General features: G+C 41.6%; 1 protein-coding gene across 4 annotated transcripts in view; it reads left to right on the top strand.

Annotated features, from left to right (window-relative positions):
• The window catches only part of LOC123512178 (calcium/calmodulin-dependent protein kinase type 1), a 131,356-nt gene extending 113,517 nt beyond the window's left edge, over positions 1 to 17,839 (top strand). For 2 of the 4 annotated variants that reach the window (XM_045268408.1, XM_045268407.1), the window contains exons 6-10: positions 848 to 988; positions 5,775 to 5,901; positions 6,309 to 6,396; positions 10,673 to 10,847; positions 13,822 to 14,024. In XM_045268408.1, coding sequence (XP_045124343.1) covers positions 848 to 988; positions 5,775 to 5,901; positions 6,309 to 6,396; positions 10,673 to 10,847; positions 13,822 to 13,886 — 596 coding nt within the window. In that variant the 3' untranslated portion in view covers positions 13,887 to 14,024. Of the gene's footprint in view, positions 1 to 847; positions 989 to 5,774; positions 5,902 to 6,308; positions 6,397 to 10,672; positions 10,848 to 13,821 lie in introns of all 4 variants that reach the window. The other 2 variants (XM_045268410.1, XM_045268409.1) reach the window with 1 other exon arrangement.
• Positions 17,840 to 18,039: the final 200 nt, after the last annotated feature.

The following is an 18,039-nucleotide window of genomic DNA, read 5'->3' as shown; positions in this document are numbered from 1 at the left end:
ATGAATGGTGTACATATCTTATCTTGTTTAAGTGAACAACTCCTCTACCATTGTCAAATAGGTAGTTTATCAGTTGTTCTCTTAAACAAGACAAATTATATTTATAAAATGTGTGATATTTTACAGGACTGTACTTATCTCTCTACACAAGGAATGGCAAAAGAAAATGCCCAAGCTAGCACAGAATTTTCCCAAAGCTGCATCATGTGTTTCATCTTCTCTTCCCTTCATGTCATCTCTTGTGTCTTATCTCTCTCCTTGCATTGCTTTTTCTATTTCCCTTTCCTTCCTTTCTTCATTCATCTTCCTTCCCTGTCCCTCACCAGTCAACACTCTTTTTTCAATTGTTTTCTATCCAGTCTCCTCATTTCCAGCTGTTTCATCTTCTTCCCTTCCTCTTGACATATTTTTTGTTGTTAATCTTTCCTTGCTTGTCTTCTCTTTTTTTTCATTTTTTCTTTATTAATTGTTTTTCAGAATACCTTAACTGTTCACACTCTTATTTTTGATCTTGTATGTTGATTTGTAGACTTTCTGTTTTCTCTAGTCTAGCTGTTTAATCTTCTTCCTTTTCCTTGTCCATCATCTTTTCCAGTCCACACTAGTATTCCTCATCCTTTTCAAGTTCTAAACAAATTGCATTTTGTTTTTATCCTGTTTCCTTGTTTCCCAGCAGACTGCAGGGTTAGACTGTAAGGATGTGTCTGGTTTCTCCCCTCATTACCACATTAACCCTGTTTCTCAAGTTGTTTCCTAATTTACTGGCACAGTGTAAGGGTAGAATGTATGTCTGCAAATGTGTCTAGTTCTCCTCTACACCATACTGATCCCATTACCTCCTTCACAGCCCCTGAGGTCTTGGCACAAAAGCCCTATGGGAAGGCAGTGGATGTATGGAGTATAGGAGTAATTGCCTACATCCTCCTGTGTGGGTATCCTCCCTTCTATGACGAAAATGATGCCAACCTCTTCGCACAGATTCTCAAAGGTTTGATATTTGTTGTTTGTTCTTTGGAGTTATGGGTTAATTGACAGTGATAATAATGATAAACAATAGCAACTTCATGGTATTGTTCATGTATAGATAACATTTTAATTTATGTATTTGTATTGTTATAACTTTTTTCTTTTCCCTTTTTTTTCTATGTTATTTTAGGTGGGGATGTTCTGTAATTACATGTGTGATATTTCTTGGCATTAAACTCAAATTTCCATTTCCTGCTCCACTCATAGATCTTGTTTATATCTTCCTGCAACAGCAGACAGTCTTCTCTGGTTTTGATAACCCTTAGCAGCTTTGCGTCATCAGTGAATAAATTTATATAACTGTTTATCCCAACGTGAATGTCGTTTACATAAATCTGAAACATAATGGGGGCTAACACTGACCCTTGTGGCACTCCACTTGTTACTGTACCCCAAGTTGAGTATGTATCTCTGATCACAGTTCTCATTTCCTTATCCTTCAAATAATCTCTTGTCCATTCGAGCAAAGTTCCTCGCAGTCCTCCTATGTTCTCTAGTTTCCAAAGTAGTCTTCCGTGAGGGACTTTATCAAAAGCCTTTTTTAATATCCAGGTATACTGTGTCTACCCATCCATCTCTGTTTTCAAGTCCTGCAATAACTCTCGAGTAGAAGCTTAATAAGTTTGATACACATGACCGCCCTGTCCTGAACCCAAATTGTCTGTTCGATATGACTTGCTCCTCTTCTAGAAATTTAACCCATTTTTCTTTGATAATTATTTCACATAACTTCCCAAGACACTTGTAAGTGACACTGGTCTGTAGTTTAGTGGTTCAGTTGCCTTTCCTCCTTTAAATATTGGTATTACGTTGGCTCTCTTCCATTCTAGTGGAACTTTCCCTTCATTTATTGAACTTGTAATTATTTCCCAAATTGGATCCAGTAGTTGCTCTTTACATTCTTTTAACACCCAGCCTGATACACCATCTGGTCCCATTGCTTTTCTGATTTCCAACTTATCCAATAATCTTCCAATATCCTCTTTGTGCACTGCAATCTCCTGTAATCCTTGGCAATGCAATGTCCTATTAGGTTCTGTGAAATTATCTTCTGTAGTGAATACTGTTTTGAAGCTTTCATTCATTATTTTGCACATTTCCTTCTCTGTTTGGTATGTCTTCCCTTCTTTAATTATTTTTCAATTGTTTTCTTATTCTTTGTTTTGTCGTTTATAAACTTGTAGAAAAGTTTGGGTTCATCTTTGCTTTTATTCACTACATCTTTCTCAAAGTTTCTTTCTTCCTCTCTCCTTACTCTAATATATTCATTTCTGGCATCTTTGTACTGCCGTCTGTTATAGTCATTTCTCTGCTTTAAGAGTTTCTTCCACACTTTATCTTTTGCCTTTTTTGCTTGTATGCATCTAGCATTGTACCAAGCATGTATTTTTTTCTGAACTCTATAAACAGGTACAAACTTTTTTACTCCTTTATTATATTTCTGTAAGAATTTCATTTTTCCCTTGTACTGTCTTTCTGTACATAATATTACTCCACTCAATATCAGCTTAATAGATCCTTAATTTTTCAAAATCCTCTCTTGCATAATTTAGTCTCTCTCCCTCATAGTCCTTTCTGTAACTTATCTCATCTTCCTCCTGAATTTGCATCTCTAATGTCACATGATCACTTCTCCCCATTGGACTAGGGTGTTGTATGATTGGAGGGGCTCTGGTTTCTTTGTGTATACTAGGTCAAGCAACAATGGTTTTTCTTTCCCCCTGTACCTCTTTGACTCCTCCACCCACTGATTCATTGCATTAACCATAGTGAACTGTAACATTTTCTTGCTTCACTGCCCAGCATTATCCATTACTTCCATCTCTCTCCAGTTTACTTATTTGCAGTCTAAGTCTCCAACTAAAAGTATTCTTCTATCTCTTCTTCTTATGTTATCTAGGCACTAAATCACCTCTCTTTGCATATCTTTGTGTTCTTCAGTTCCCCATGAATTTATCATAGGTGGCACATATGTAACTTTAATTTTTCTCTTCTTCAATTCCTGATTTGATTGTTACTCCCATTACTTACACTTTGTCCTCACCATGTTGCACATCCTCCACACATATATTATCACAAACCATTATTAGCACTCCATCTCCCCCTCTATCCTTCCTGTCTCTCGTCCAACTATTATATCCCTCTTTAAAGTTAACATGGATCTCCTCTCTTAGTTTTGTTTCAACGATGCACATTACATTCGGCTTTTTCTCTTTCAAATTATCCCTAACCTCCAACATGCTGGATAACAACCCATCTATATTAGTAGAAGTCACTCTTAATGTCTTGCCTCCTCCACGACCTCCTCTTTCTTCCATAGGTACCACTTCTATAGTCTCATATCCAGAACACTCCAGTAAAAATTCTTTTCTTGATCTCTCCTTTTCTCGTTTTTTCTTTAGCTTCACTTCTTAGCACTTTCTCCTTTTCCCTCTCCTCTTGGCTCATATCTCTTTTTATCCATATATCCTTGTGTTCAGTATCATCAGCCAACTTCCCTTTCCTAGCCATAATTTCCTCTACTGCCATTGGGATCTCATTCTCACTTTCATCGGTCTCCTACTTCCTTCACTGTATCTTCCTAGCCTCATCACTTCCTCCACCTCCTGGTCCAGCTTTTGTGTGCCGTCTTGAACATGTTTGATAATAGTTTTGGCCAATTTTCTATCCACGTTTCCTCATAAATTTGTTTGGATTTTTCTTTTCCTTCATTCCAAAATCACAAAGCTCTTATCCACTGTATCTTGCACAAGATATTCTTTCTCTTTTAATTACCTGAATTACAGCGACTTTTGTATTTTCCTGAATTTGTCTCTTTTCAACCTCCGAAAATTAAAATTTTTCCTCTTCCTGTTCCTGCTTCCATGCATTTTGTGGTTCTTTCAGCTTGTTTTCATCCAATCCACCTTCTACCCCGTCCACAATCCCATCCTATACTTTTACCTATAAGTTCCTTAAGGAGTTTTCGTAGTCTTGGCATGTGGCTTTTAGTACATAATTTTGTTTCTTTATTTCTTGTATCTCTTCTTTTAATCCCTGATTGATTGCACTGACCTTCTCACAATTTACCAATCTCAATTTCAGCTCTGTGTTTTCTTTTGTCAGTCTGTCCTGTTTGTGTTAGACTCGACATCACTTCCTTTATGTATCTTAACTCCTTTTCTACGTTGATCAACCTCCTTATACTAGCTTTTTCATCCCTGAATCCATAAAAATCACTCTCCATAACATCTTCAGTCAGTGTCCTTAATCCAATAGGTGTTTCAATGTTCCGTTGGTTTTCACACGATGGCGTATACAGCAATACTCCACTTAATGAACAGGATAGGGGGTGTCAAAGCTGTTCATAGAGCGAAAATTTGTTAAGCGGACATAATTTTCCCATAGGAAATAGTGGAAATAGGGGGATGTGTTCTGGGCTGGTCCCCAACATACCACATGGGTTAAAAAAAATTATATATATTTCTATTAGCTTTTTACAAACCTTGCTCCCAAGAAAGGAATGTTTTGTAATGCATAAAGTGAAATCTTACATGGAATACCAAAAAATAAAGCAGAGATGAGATCGGCCACAGATGAGGCAGAGACTCACGGCGACTCAGCCCCTTCTTCTTCTTCTTGTGACCCTTTTAGCCTGCGTGTTGTCTTTCACCACGATATTAAATTTATGTTTCCACTCCTTTATTGCCTGCTATAATGGATATCATATCTTAGTATTCATAAATGCTCATGCCATGAGGATAACCTTGACTCCGTGGTACTGAGTGACTGAATTATTAATGAAATACCGCGGTATGTTGTTTTAGTGAACATAAATGCATATATAAGACAGTAACACCACCTCCAGAGATGGTGTTCCCAGCAACCTCAAAGCAACCTGATAACAACCTCATCACCCTCCCTCCAAGCGTTCATGGATGCCATTTCGCGGCAGGAGGTTGCTCTGACGTTAAAGAATCTTGGATTCAGCTCCAGGAGCGCTAGAGACAGAGGCGAGCCAGCCAATCACAGCGAAGCTGCCATGTTCGGTCCCTCACCTGGCAAATTCAAACCCAGAAAAATTGCTAAAACGATGTGGTTGTACATTATGCAGACTTTTTAGTCTAACTTTATATAGTACGTTAAACCGGAAATTCATTAGACGAACGTTCGATAGGCAGAGTATTACTGTATTTGTATTCCGTCATACGTGTGTGTGTGTGCGTGTGTGTTTGTGTGTGTGTGTAATTCACTGTTTGATCTGCTGCAGTCTCTGACGAGACAGCCAGACGTTACCCTACGGAACGAGCTCAGAGCTCATTATTTCCGATCTTGGGATAGGTCTGAGACCAGGCACACACCACACACCGGGACAACAAGGTCACAACTCCTCGATTTACATCCTGTACCTACTCACTGCTAGGTGAACAGGGGCTACGTGAGGAGACACACCCAAATATCTCCACCCGGCCGGGGAATCGAACCCCGGTCATCTGGCTTGTGAAGCCAGCGCTGTAACCACTGAGCTACCGGGCCGTGTGTGTGTGTGTGTGTGTGTGTGTGTGTGTGTGTGTGTGTGTGTGTGTGTGTGTGTCTGATAGCTTTCTTCTATTTACATTTTACTCTGTCCTCAACTTCCTCAATTTTTCGATTTTATGGAATCAAAAAGGATGTATCAATATTCAAATAACAGTCACCGTATAAGATGGTAATATTTGCAGTATTACCAAATATTTTGTAGAATTGTGCAGTGTTTGTAACTTCTGCAGGTGAGTTTGAGTTTGACTCGCCGTACTGGGATGAAATCAGCGACTCGGCCAAAGACTTCATCCGGCAGTTGATGTGTGTTGATGTGGAGAGGCGGTTCACTTGCAAGCAGTCTCTCAACCACCCATGGTTAGTGTGCTCACACCTATAGTGGTGTCAATGCAGACAAGTTGCCATAATCATCAGTACTCATACTCATTTAGTCAGACAAGGAAGTCTGCAGTATATGAAGAATGTGCAGTAGAGCACAAGTCTAATGAATAGTAGATGAATGGAACATAATTTGTAATCATGTTAGTGATAAATTCTGAAACTTTAAAAAGAATGTTAGACAAGTTTATGAATGAAGGTAATAGGTGGAAATAGGTAAGTATATTTCATGAAAGGACTACCATATATAGGCCTAATGGCTTCTTACAGTTTCTCTTATGTTCTTATGTCCAATGTGGATGAGAACCTTGAGGGCACATGCCACCACTCAGCTTCTAGTGATAACTATGACAGAGCCACTCTGACTGTCTGCCCCTCTGCTGCAGGATATCTGGTAATGCTGCCAGTGACAGGAACATCCACAGCTCGGTGTCTGAGCAGTTGAAGAAGAACTTTGCAAAGAGCCGCTGGAAGGTAAATATGGAGCAGTGCATGTTTATTCTTCCTTCTTTTTTGAAAATTTTTATTCACATTTCACATATTTTGAATTGGATCTCTCAAGGAACTGTACATAGATCCTATTTTCAGCTCTCACAACCTATCATTTTCTCTCTGGTTCTCTATGGCTCTCTCCGCCTGGCCGGGCCTGTCAGCCGCTGAGGATCTAAGGCATGGTGCTGCTCCCTTGCCTCACCTCTCACTCCTATAGACAACATCAGTCTTTGCTAGCATTTACAAAAAGGGACGAAATTGCTTCTGAAATGCATATTGGTGCCTCTTATTTGCATTGTGTACTTCATGTAGCTTCAGTTCTCAATTGTTTTCTGTTATTTTGCTTCCTTTCTGGGGACAATCACTCGTTGTTCTGAGGTGGACTTGACAGGCCTTTCCCTCTGCATACAGCATATATATACATATATACATGAATATATATATATAAGTACTTTGTATTAATTCACACCAGTTTTCTTACTTTCTTGGTGTTGATCCATTATATTCCTCTCTAAATAAGGTTTGAGGCTGGAGATCAGTAGGCTGCGGGCAAGGTAATGCTGCTGCTTCACAGGGGATGAACTCCCCTTGCTAAGGTCTTCCCTCTGCTTCACTTGGCTTGGGTTGTTACTGCCTTTGGACTATTGTGTCTTATAGTTAAACAAGACAGGATAGACTGGTGTGTGTGTGTGTGTGTGTGTGTGTGTGTGTGTGTGTGTGTGTGTGTGTGTGTGTGTGTATACTCATGGTCACCTGCTGGTCAGGTGACCATGTTCATTGGTGTGTGCGTGTGTGGAATTCACTTTAGTCGCCTCCTGGTCATCCAGTGTGTGTGTGTGTGTGTGTGTGTGTGTGTGTGTGTGTGTGTGTGTGTGTGTGTGTGTGTGTGTGTGTGTGTGTGTGTGTGTGTGTGTGCGCTACTGTTTCCTCACCCTCATCCACTGTAGCTGCTATTATTTCTTCTTCTCCCTTTAAATCCTCTGCGTCCTTTGTATACCTTGTGTGTATGTGTTTGTGTATGTGTGTGTGTTTGTTGAGCTGATATTCTTTGAGTTAACTAACTTTTTGACTGAATTTTGTCATTAAAGTGATAGAAAGCCAACAAGACAGGATCCAGGAGTCTGCTAGAACAGTTCTGAACACTTGAGTCAATAGTGTTAGTGACAATAACTACCTTTACTACTTATAGGTTTGGGATTAGTTAATTAATTTGCATGATTTTTTTTCTAAAGATTTAATACTATAATTCCTGCTTGATTCTTACTCAATTCTTGTTAAGGAATTTTAATTCAGGTAGCAGTTTTGTCTCTTTCACACACTCATTTAATTGCCATGTGGGGCAGAGTATCTATGAATGTTGGTATGCTGCTTGAAGTGCCTGTGGGTTGCTGGCCAGCTGTGGTGTGCCCTAGAGGAAGCACAACTGTGGTGGCAGAAAACCATTTTGCTTGCTTATGGGTGCAGCTCTATACTGGTGAAGAAATGAGTTTTGAATGAAAGGTATCTGTCTTTAAGATATCAGAAATGAGTTTTGAATGAAAGGTATCTGTCTTTAAGATATCAACTTAGTGCCAGGATATAAAAATGTTATATATAATAAAAGATGAGATGCACTATTGCACACCAAAGATGTATTGGTTTGAATTGGGCTTCATCTGTTAAAGACCATTCAGTCATATATTGCAGAAGTAATGGAACTGTACAGAACAGATCAGATCCACACTAGCTACAGACAAGTCCATATGTAAGAAAATATACACAGGAGTGCAATCATGTTTCTGCTCACCATTTATGTGACGGAGAAGGCATTATGCAAAAGGCAATACTTAGCCCACAGCACACCCTGCAGATACACTCAGGCCATTAGTGCTCACACAACTGGCAACATGAGTACACCTGCTGTCAGTCGTATCATCAAATGACCAGCAGATTCTGCTACTTAAGCTTGTAAACTTTTTCTTTACATTACAGCTTTACTTTGTTCCATCCTCACAAGATGTTGCAAACTTACAGATGAAAAGAAAATAGAAAATACTTATGACTTGGCTCATATGGAAAAAGAAGTCGCTGTGATACAAGTGACTAGGATTGTCAGCATCATGTGCTCTGTCTTCTCTGACTTGAAAGAGTGACTGATGGCCTTCGTCTTGCGTCATCTTCAGGGAATGGCACCAAAAAGCTTCAACACACTTCTCTCACTGAAAAGTGTTAAAAAACTCATATGAAATAATTCAATACAAAATCCAGTGTAGAGTCCAGCCATTTGGCTTATGCAAGTTGTTGACTTTGCTTGTCATTCATGAGCAGCTGTACCTCACAGCTCACAAGATGCAAATTCCAGTTAAGAATTGTGGTGCAGCAGTGTAGGCCTTGTTTTGTCAGCTTGTTTTATGGGCATTGTGTGATAGTGCTGTGGGGATTCCCTTGCCTCATACAGTCCTAATGAACTTCCCAGCAGCAAACAATGCATCAAGCTAAGTCAGATGGAACAAAATGGTAAAGGAGAGTTGACACTTTCACCAGTGGCTTGTCTCTGCTGAGCATTGACCACTGCTGCTAGCTGCCTTCACTGACCATTAGCAACATTTCTTATATATGTTCATAAAAAAAAAAGTACTCTGAAAATTGAAATACTAGTAGGAGTAGGACTGAAAACAGAGATAAACATTATGAGAACACTGACATTTTACCATTGCTTGGTTTGTTTTCTGAGTGTGATGAGCAGTCCATGCCAGAGAGTAGGAACCAGGTGAGGCTTGGGCAGTGATGTGGTGTGAAGACCTTAACAAGAGTGTCAGCATTGCCTGTTGCCTTGCAGTGTATACATAATGTGTTAAGAGTTCTGCTCCTCAGACTTATGCCAGTAGAGTTAGTTGTTTCATCTTCAGAAATGCCATGAATTACTAATTTCTTACTTGCTGAGGCTGAATGTTGACAAATTAGTCAGTTTTGTTCTTCAGTGTTCTGTGTGGTGGTGTGCAGGACAGTCATTTCCAGGCCTCCTGTACACTGCTATGGGAGGGAAGCTCACCCCTGCACCTGGGAGACTCACACTCACACCTATATTCCTGGTCCCACTAGCTCCCTGGCCCCCTGGCTCCCTGGCCTATTCCTCTGGATTCTCTTAGCTGTGGTCACAACAGTGTACATATTGTGCTACCTTCACTCCTGCCATTGCTCATTTATGCCTGCAGAGGTCACCATAACGTGCTCCTGTTGGAAAAAATTCAGAGGATTATCAATTCATATTTATTATGATGATAATAACAGTAGTATTTGATTAAACTAACCTTAATCAGAATGCAGATGTTTTCCTTCCATTGCTTAACTTTTTGAGGGAAATGTGAGTGGTGGCTCAGGATTGCCTGGCTGGCCCTGTGAAGAGTGTCATGTAGTGATGAGCAGGGAGGCCCAGCACTGTCCTGCACACATACCAGCATCATCTTAACAGTATGTCTTTTCTCCTACTGTGGATGGTGAGGCATGCACACAGCTACGTTTCCTCTGAAAGGAAATAAGAAGAAACAAGTTCCCTTCCCCAATCTACTAGTCTTGTATTGCAGGATTTTTTTGGCTTTCTAAACTAACTGAGGCAGATCTATCCAAACCTTCCAAATCTTCTACCTAACACTGAGCAACACACTTGTCACAAGGCCAGAGTTGTCACTTTATGTTCTACAAAGATTAACAAACAAACTCATCTAGGAAATAAAAAGTAATAGTTTGTCATATGCTGTGGTTGTTGAATAATGGAGCATTTTCATAGATACAGCCTGCTTTGAGCACTACAACCTTCTCATTACAAACACAGCCCGGCTACTCATGCGTGACACAAGTGAACAACACCCACACTGTCATGAGGCGGCAGCTCCAGGGCACACTGAGCTCACTAACGACTTCGTACTAAACTTGAACTTTTGTTTAGAAATAATCTCATTGATATTAACACTTGAGGAGTTGACTTATATTTGGGAAGCCTTGAAAGTATACATGTGCACTAGAAACAGTAAATGACACACACACACACACACACACACACACACACACACACACACACACACACACACACACACACACACACACACACACACACACACACACACACACACACACATATACACACATACATATATGCAGGGACATGGCAGGGAGCATCACAGGGAAGACAGCCCCCTGGCAAAGATCTCTGAGGCTGAGGAAGGTGCAGGCAGCACCGTGAGGAGAAGAGTATGACAGGGCTGTACCTTGTCTCTTGCAGCAACTAATGCATGCAATCGTGATGGTTCACAAGATGCAGCGACTGGCCCTCTCCTCCACGAGCATGGAGGTGGACACTCCCCCGGCCTGTCCCCCTATTACGGAGGAGGCAGAGGCTCAGGAGCATGAGGAGGAGGAGGTGGAGAAGGAGAAGGAGAAGGCTGTGGTGCACTCAGGTCAGCCCACCACCACCCACTAGTCACCACCCACGCCATGGCCCACCCTCCACCACTGCCCTCAGTAGAGTCTGCTCAGACTTGCTGCCAATTAAAACAATTCCATGATTTACTGCTAATTGCTTCTTAATCAGTGTTGTAAACTGGTGTTCACATTTGCTGCCTCTAAAGCTTCTTGGGCTAAAGCTCAGCTGTACAGCGCACTGTTTACTTTTCTCCCATAAATTCCAATAACCATCAACCAAGCTGCTGCATGAACACAATGCGTACAGCAGCCATGCAGCTTCCCCTGCTCCATGCTGACCATCCCTGCAGCAGCAGCAGCAGCAGCATTACAAGAGCAACATTACATGTAACTTGCTGTTCAAAAGTATCCTTCCTTTAATCCAGAAACAAGCAAATGTATCCTCCTTCAAATCGAGAAAAAAGCACTTCACCCTTTAGTTTATAGCAGTAATCTTAAAAATCTGAAAAACGTCCCACCTGTGAAACCTCTTGGCCCGGCAGTGCATTCCTTGCTGAGCACAGTTCCAGTAGCCATTTCTGGAAGAGGCCACACACTGCATCACTGCTTTCCTTGTTGTGTCCTCTTGAGGAACATCTTCATTTGAAGAATTATTGGAAATCAGATTTCCACTGCAGGTTTCCTGGCTAGTGGTCGCATATCAACTGCTCACTGCCAGTAATGATAGTTTTCAGAAAGCCAGGATCACTTGGCCAGCTCCAAAGTGACTTTCTTACGCCTCACAAGCTTGGCCACTAATATTGAAATCATCCCTGAAAACAGTGTGTGTGATGAATAATTCCCCTAACAGTTGATATCATGCAACTTAAAACTGTTTAGTGTCATGGGCATCAGTTGGTGACAATCCACCTGCTGATCTCTGACCACCAAGGTTTGTCCTCTTTCTTGAGTTACCATCAAAACAATGTACTGGTTGTTACAGAATGTTACTGTTTAATCATGAATAATTGAGTGATGGATGTAGTAATACTGCTCAATCTGTTCAGGATTCATGATAAAAATTGCAATGTGATCCTGGCCACTCTTTGCACAGCCACACACACTGCAGGGCAGAGTGTGTGCCTGGGTGTTGCCTGCTGCTGCTGACACCACTCTTGCCTTTCAGGTCCAAAAATTTCTGAGAAAAAGTAAGGCTGGATACTGTTTGAATAGACTTCATATATAGTAGTAATGTTGTCTGTAGACTAATCTCACACAAGGATCCCAAGTTTCCCTAATCTGAGGCCCATGGAAACTTTATAGTAAGTTACACTCCCCTAAGTGTTCTTTTTAAACTCCCCGTCCTGAAGTATGACTCAATGCGCTGAGTCTGGGGTGTGGGTGGGGGCGGCGCCATGGGGTGGTGGTGCAGTGGCCGGGGCTCTGTGTTAGACTAGGTTGTTGTGTGCCAAACAGTCGCCAGCATCTTGGAGGGAGAGCCGGCTGAGGCCTCTCTGGCTTTACACCAACAAGGGTTTGTTGAAGAGCATGTTTATGTAGCACTTCAATGCCTGTTAGTCTTGATGTGCAACCTGTAAATAGATATTTAGAATCTATCCATTTGATGATAGCAAGGACAAAGTCACCTAGAGTAGAGCAACACTGGACTAGGTGTTCATTAAATAGATCTGTTTTGTCTTGCTATTGCCTGCACTACTGTGCAGTACAGTAGTGCACAAATATACCACCCATGCAGTGCAGACCATAGATTCTAAGTACTCTAGCCTGGCCCTGACTGTGTGGGCAGCCCTCCCGCACTGACTGGGAGAAATGTAGTGGATGTCAGTAGATTGGCAATTTGATGTTTACCACTTCCCCAGCTCTTCAGAATGTCCTGGTGTAGAGTGTTCCCTTAGATGTCATGTGTCTCCTGTGAGGAGCCACCCCTGCAGATACCAGTGACAGCAGTGTGGGTGGTGCTGCACTTAGGGGCCACTTCCTTCTGTGTCATAGTGGCTCTTTAACTTGTCTTTAAGAATGAGAAACAAAAGCAGTAGACAGTGAGCCACGTGAGGCAAGTGCTCTTCAGTGCAGTGCCACTCCTTCATAATTCTCACTCAGGATCAAAATGTGCCATTTGAACCCACAGACACACCACAGCTCAGGCCAAGAAGGAAACATCACTGATATTTTCTAGAAAACAATGACATAAGCAGTAATTTTTGATGAGTGTTACTGATGACTCACAGTATACGTAGAGTAGGTGTAGCCAAACACAAGCCATCACCTGCATTCTGCCAGTTGTGTGGAGGCAGCTCAATACTGGAGCACGCTCGATATACTCAATTCACTCCAAGTGGTTAGGGATGAAGATTCCAAGATGACCCTGCCCACCCTAGACCTTTGGATGACAGCAACATGACTAGTGTGTGCTCACCAAGAACTTAGCCATAGTGTAGCAGCAACACTGAGTAGTTGTGAGCATTTAAGGCAACACTGCTGACACACACAGACATGCAACACTGAATGTGGTGTCTGTGTGCTAAGAAAGTGGCTTGCAGTAACTAGTGTATATATATATATATATATATATATATATATATATATATATATATATATATATATATATATATATATATATATATATATATATATATATATATATATATATATATATATATATATATATATATATATATATATATATATATATATATATATATATATATATATATATATATATATATATATTCATAGGATTGACTCATTTCAAGTGTCATAATGAGATTTTATCAATATACATAAATTAATGCAAACTAATACTGCTCTGAATTCTAAATCTAGTTTTTCTGTTTTCCAACTTGATCACTTTAGAGGGAATATTTCCTTGAAAATATCAGATTTGTTACCCAGAAAACACATTCTTTCAATTATCATGTAAACTTTGATTAATTTACTCTAAGCCTTTACTACCAGCTTAGGTGTGCCATCCTGCCATGCACCACACACTCAAAACATGTTCCCTTGCAGCAAGCCTACCACGCCACAGCCGTGATCCGCCAAATGAGGCTGTTGGCGCTCAGCACTCAGCGTGAAAAGAAGGAGACGACGAATTCCAGTGACACCAACGCCAACAGTACTACCACCACCACCACCTCCTCCACCACCACCACCAAAACCACCAACACCACTTCTTCGGCCCCCAAAACCACCTCCAACCCCACCACCACCACCACCAGCGCCCCAAGAGAAAATGCCCACTAGTTCCCCACGGCTTGCTGCTGCTGCTACATCTTGTTGTGTTTACTTTACCACCATTGTGATGTCATCAGGTTGCCTTCAGTGGTTGTTTACATTCTCAGGACAGACGTAAATGGCGGCAGCGGCGGCAGTGGTGGCAGCAGTGACCATGGTCCGGGCCATGGCTTGCTGGCCTGTGGCTCAGACTCATCGGTTATGAGGAATTCCTTTGGTTGTGTAAGCTGAGTGCCAAGCCCTGAGTGTAGCAGTAGCAGTTTGTCCTATGACAATGTCAACACAATGCTGAGTGGTGACTGCTGTAAGTTTGTCTTCAGCTGCTCCATGTCCCTCAGCAGTGACTGGCTCAACCCGCGGCCCAGCGGCCAAGCGGCCCCTCCACTCTATCTTATTGTGACTCATTCTAAAAGCTAATAGTTATTTTTGTATCATATTTACAGGTATTTTCACTTTGCAGTGGGTAGTGTCCCCATTTTTAAAGCAAGGTTTGCCACACTGTGGCAACGCTCTCAAGAGAAACACTTCAAGTCTTGTGCCGCGAGCAGCAGCCGCGCCACCGCCGCCGCTGCCGCCAGTGAGCGGTAGAGGTGCTGCTGCGACTGTCTGTTTGAATAAGTTAGCTGAAGCAAGCACTCGTGGCTGCAGCACTCACTCCCTCCTCCCTCCTCCCTCCCTCGCAGTGAGATAGATCCCAGCTGTTGGTGGATGCACTACCTAGCTCAGTCCAGTGTTCAGCTTGTCATTCTCATCCTCTGCCAGTTTGTGAGGCAGAGGTGGAAGCTTCTTGTTTGCACTCGCAGTTCACTTGTTGGACTTAAAGGCTGACTTAGTGACGTATTAATATCTCCTTGTTTGGAGGTTTTGTATATGCTGGGACAGGGAATAAGTATCCTGTTGTTATTTTAGCTTAGCCATGATTTTTCCTTCATACACAGTGTTTGAAGTTTATGGTGTTGGAAAATCACTTCTGTCCAACTAAGGACCTGTTGTCTTTCATGCCACACATGATATTTTGACATGTAAAGAAGAATGGGAACTATGTGAACTATTAGACAGTATACATATACATATATAAATATAAATATATATATTTAGCATAAATATTTATTCCCATGGGCACTGAAGCTCTCTGTTAATCAAATTTTGTACTTGTGCAATTGCCTCTTAACACGAGACACAAAGAAAGGCCTGCCAGGAAGCTCGTGTGGCACTCTGGGCGATGTGTGATTCTGATCTACGCAAAGTTTGTAAATTTCTAAGTGCAATTTTTGAGCAGTAACAGTAATCCTTTATTTATTTACTCACTCTTCTCTTGGAGAAGTTATACTCTTGGTGTTCTGTAGTAGGTCCACCTTGGCCCCGAGAACTTACTGCCGGCTGGAGGAAGGAAGTGGTGGGTGGGTGCCAGCTGCGTTGTTGGCTGTGGTGGAGGTGTGGTGGGGTGGCAGGCAGCACGGCAGTGGGGGCTCGGCGCCAAGGCAACGCTGATGCACACATCATTAGCACAAACTGTCTGGGCTACCCGGCTCAAGTGGCTCCCTGGCGCTGCTCGGCGCAGAGGGTGATGGTCGCTCACTTGCTTCTCAAGCTGTGAAGAAATGCAACTTCATTTTCATGGAATACCATTTGATGTAAATCTTCTTAATTGTACATATTTTTGATAGTTATGTGATTGAAATTTTTTTATGTACTTGTGAAAAAACAACCCATGATCAATTGTGACCTTTTCCTGACTTGAGCTTTTCGTAAATATTGAATGTAGTCGCCACCATATGAATGTGTACTCCTATTTTTCAAATTTTATCCACATTAGCAATCTTTATAGATGGTAGTCAAAGCAAGTTAGTAGCATGTAGGATTTTTCAAATATTGCATCAGTAGATAGTATGCAAATCCTTTCAATGACTTAATATAATCTCATTGCATGATGCCATTGGAGAAGAGAATGTTATTGGTGGCATTACTCTGAGCCAGCCTGGCCCTCTGCACTGTGTTGAGGCTCAGCACTAGTGAGGGCATGGCAAAGTGTGGTGGTGCCTCTTGGAGCCAGCATGAGTAGTAGGGCTTGTCTGATCTCTCCTCACACTGAGAGAAGCGAGGTGCCACGTGGCCTAATGATATCCTTCCATTAATGCACATAATATACCTATACTGTCTTTGCACCTCATGGTGTGTGTGTGTGTGTGTGTGTGTGTGTGTGTGTGTGTGTGTGTGTGTGTGTGTGAGAGAGAGAGAGAGAGAGAGAGAGAGAGAGAGAGAGAGAGAGAGAGAGAGAGAGAGAGAGAGAGAGTGTGAGTGTGTTGTGAGAGTGAGTGCATGACTATTGCTTGCCTCCCCTGGGTTCCACTAGAGGACAACAGTAGCTGCAAGAGGACGGCCTCGGCCACACACACTGTACTGGGAATGGAGCTGCAAGGCTGGCCTGTGTTAAGAGGCGTTTTTTAGTTTGTTGCAGAAAAAAGTTTAGGATTAAAGTTAATAAAGTAAATAAAATTATGGGTAAGTGATAGGTATTAACGTTTTTCTGTCCACTGCCTGGCATGTCCTGTAGCAATTCAGGTCTGTGCGCTAGTCGGATGAAACACGATATGTAATGTAGTCTGGGTGAGAAAAATTTTACCATTGATTGTTATAAATTACTGTGAAAAGATGGATACAAGGGAGCCACTAATCATGTGGAGTCTCAACAGTGGTCACTAGGACTCAAGTGGAGGGTTTCCCACCACTGTGTCGGAGACTTGAGGATGAGACGACCCTTAGAATGACGCGCTGCACAGCATGTGACCTTGCTGCCCATGCAAAGTTTACAAAAACCTGCTTGTAGCTCTAGCTCTCTCTGCCTTCTCAGATGCCTGGCTCTGTCCCCTTGTGGCTGAGTAATACAGAATCCAACACCTTCACTTAGGTATGCATTAATGCCTTAATTGACATTTTGTGCTGTTGTTTTCTCCTGTGGAGGCTGCGCACGGTACCCCCTCATCACGACAGACTCAGCACCACACGCCCGCTGGGGTGCTGCGCTGGGGCCTGTCAGCATGTTGGCAGGCTCCACTATTGCCACAACCTCTTATGTCAATTATATGCAACATGGATACTTCACCACAAGTACTGCATCCTGACTCATGTGAATTTCCCACATCATTCACTGGATAGGAAAGAAAATTGTTTGAATTTTTATTTTGTTGTTATTTCACCATGAAGCATGAGTCACACTGATCTTAAAAGAGTCTTGTGTTCTTCCCTCTCACTCTTGTCCAGCCTATGTTTCTCTGTGCTCAAATCTTGCAGTTCCCGCTCTACACTTTGTACACTTCAAGACTTTAGTGGATTTAGGAATACAACAGTGATTTTGTTATTCACTGATACTGTCCCATCATTACTGTGTGCATTACTTTGGTGTGTGTGTTCCTTTTCAGACAAATCCATATAGGGAGTCACTAGTACTACTACTTTATCAATCATTTGAGTCTGGAAATATGGGGTATGAATTTTCTAGATTGTAAAGGGTATATATATATAAATATAAATATAAATATATGATAATATTACTACATAATTATATTGTTTTAGAATAGTTGGAACTGTTAAATCCCAAAGGAAGGTTTTGAAGTGTAAAAGACTTTTTCTCATTGGAACTTTTTATAAGGAGGATCCGGCAGTGTGGCGTCAGTGCGGCGCTGCTCCCATCCAGCACACACACACTAGCGCCTCTTGTCTCTACTACCCATATTTTACAAGCTTCTACCAATTTGACTGTTTCATTATAAAAAAACAATAAAACAAGAATGACCACAGTGTTTGATTGAAGACTTCAAATCTGCAGTACTATATTCACCAAAGAAGAAAAAGAAATGGTTCACTGAAGCTCAAAAAGATATGCAATAATACAGGAACTCTGTGTTGGAGGTTTTTGACTGAAGAATAACTAAGCAGAATTTGTTCACAGAAGTAGTAAAAGAATTAGCTAGTTTAACTGAGATACACTAGAGA

The sequence above is a fragment of the Portunus trituberculatus genome, chromosome 33 (assembly GCF_017591435.1).
Source record: "Portunus trituberculatus isolate SZX2019 chromosome 33, ASM1759143v1, whole genome shotgun sequence".
NCBI classification, from domain to species: domain Eukaryota; kingdom Metazoa; phylum Arthropoda; class Malacostraca; order Decapoda; family Portunidae; genus Portunus; species Portunus trituberculatus.
Note: the sequence above shows the minus strand (reverse complement) of the source record. Positions and strands in the feature narration are given on the sequence as shown.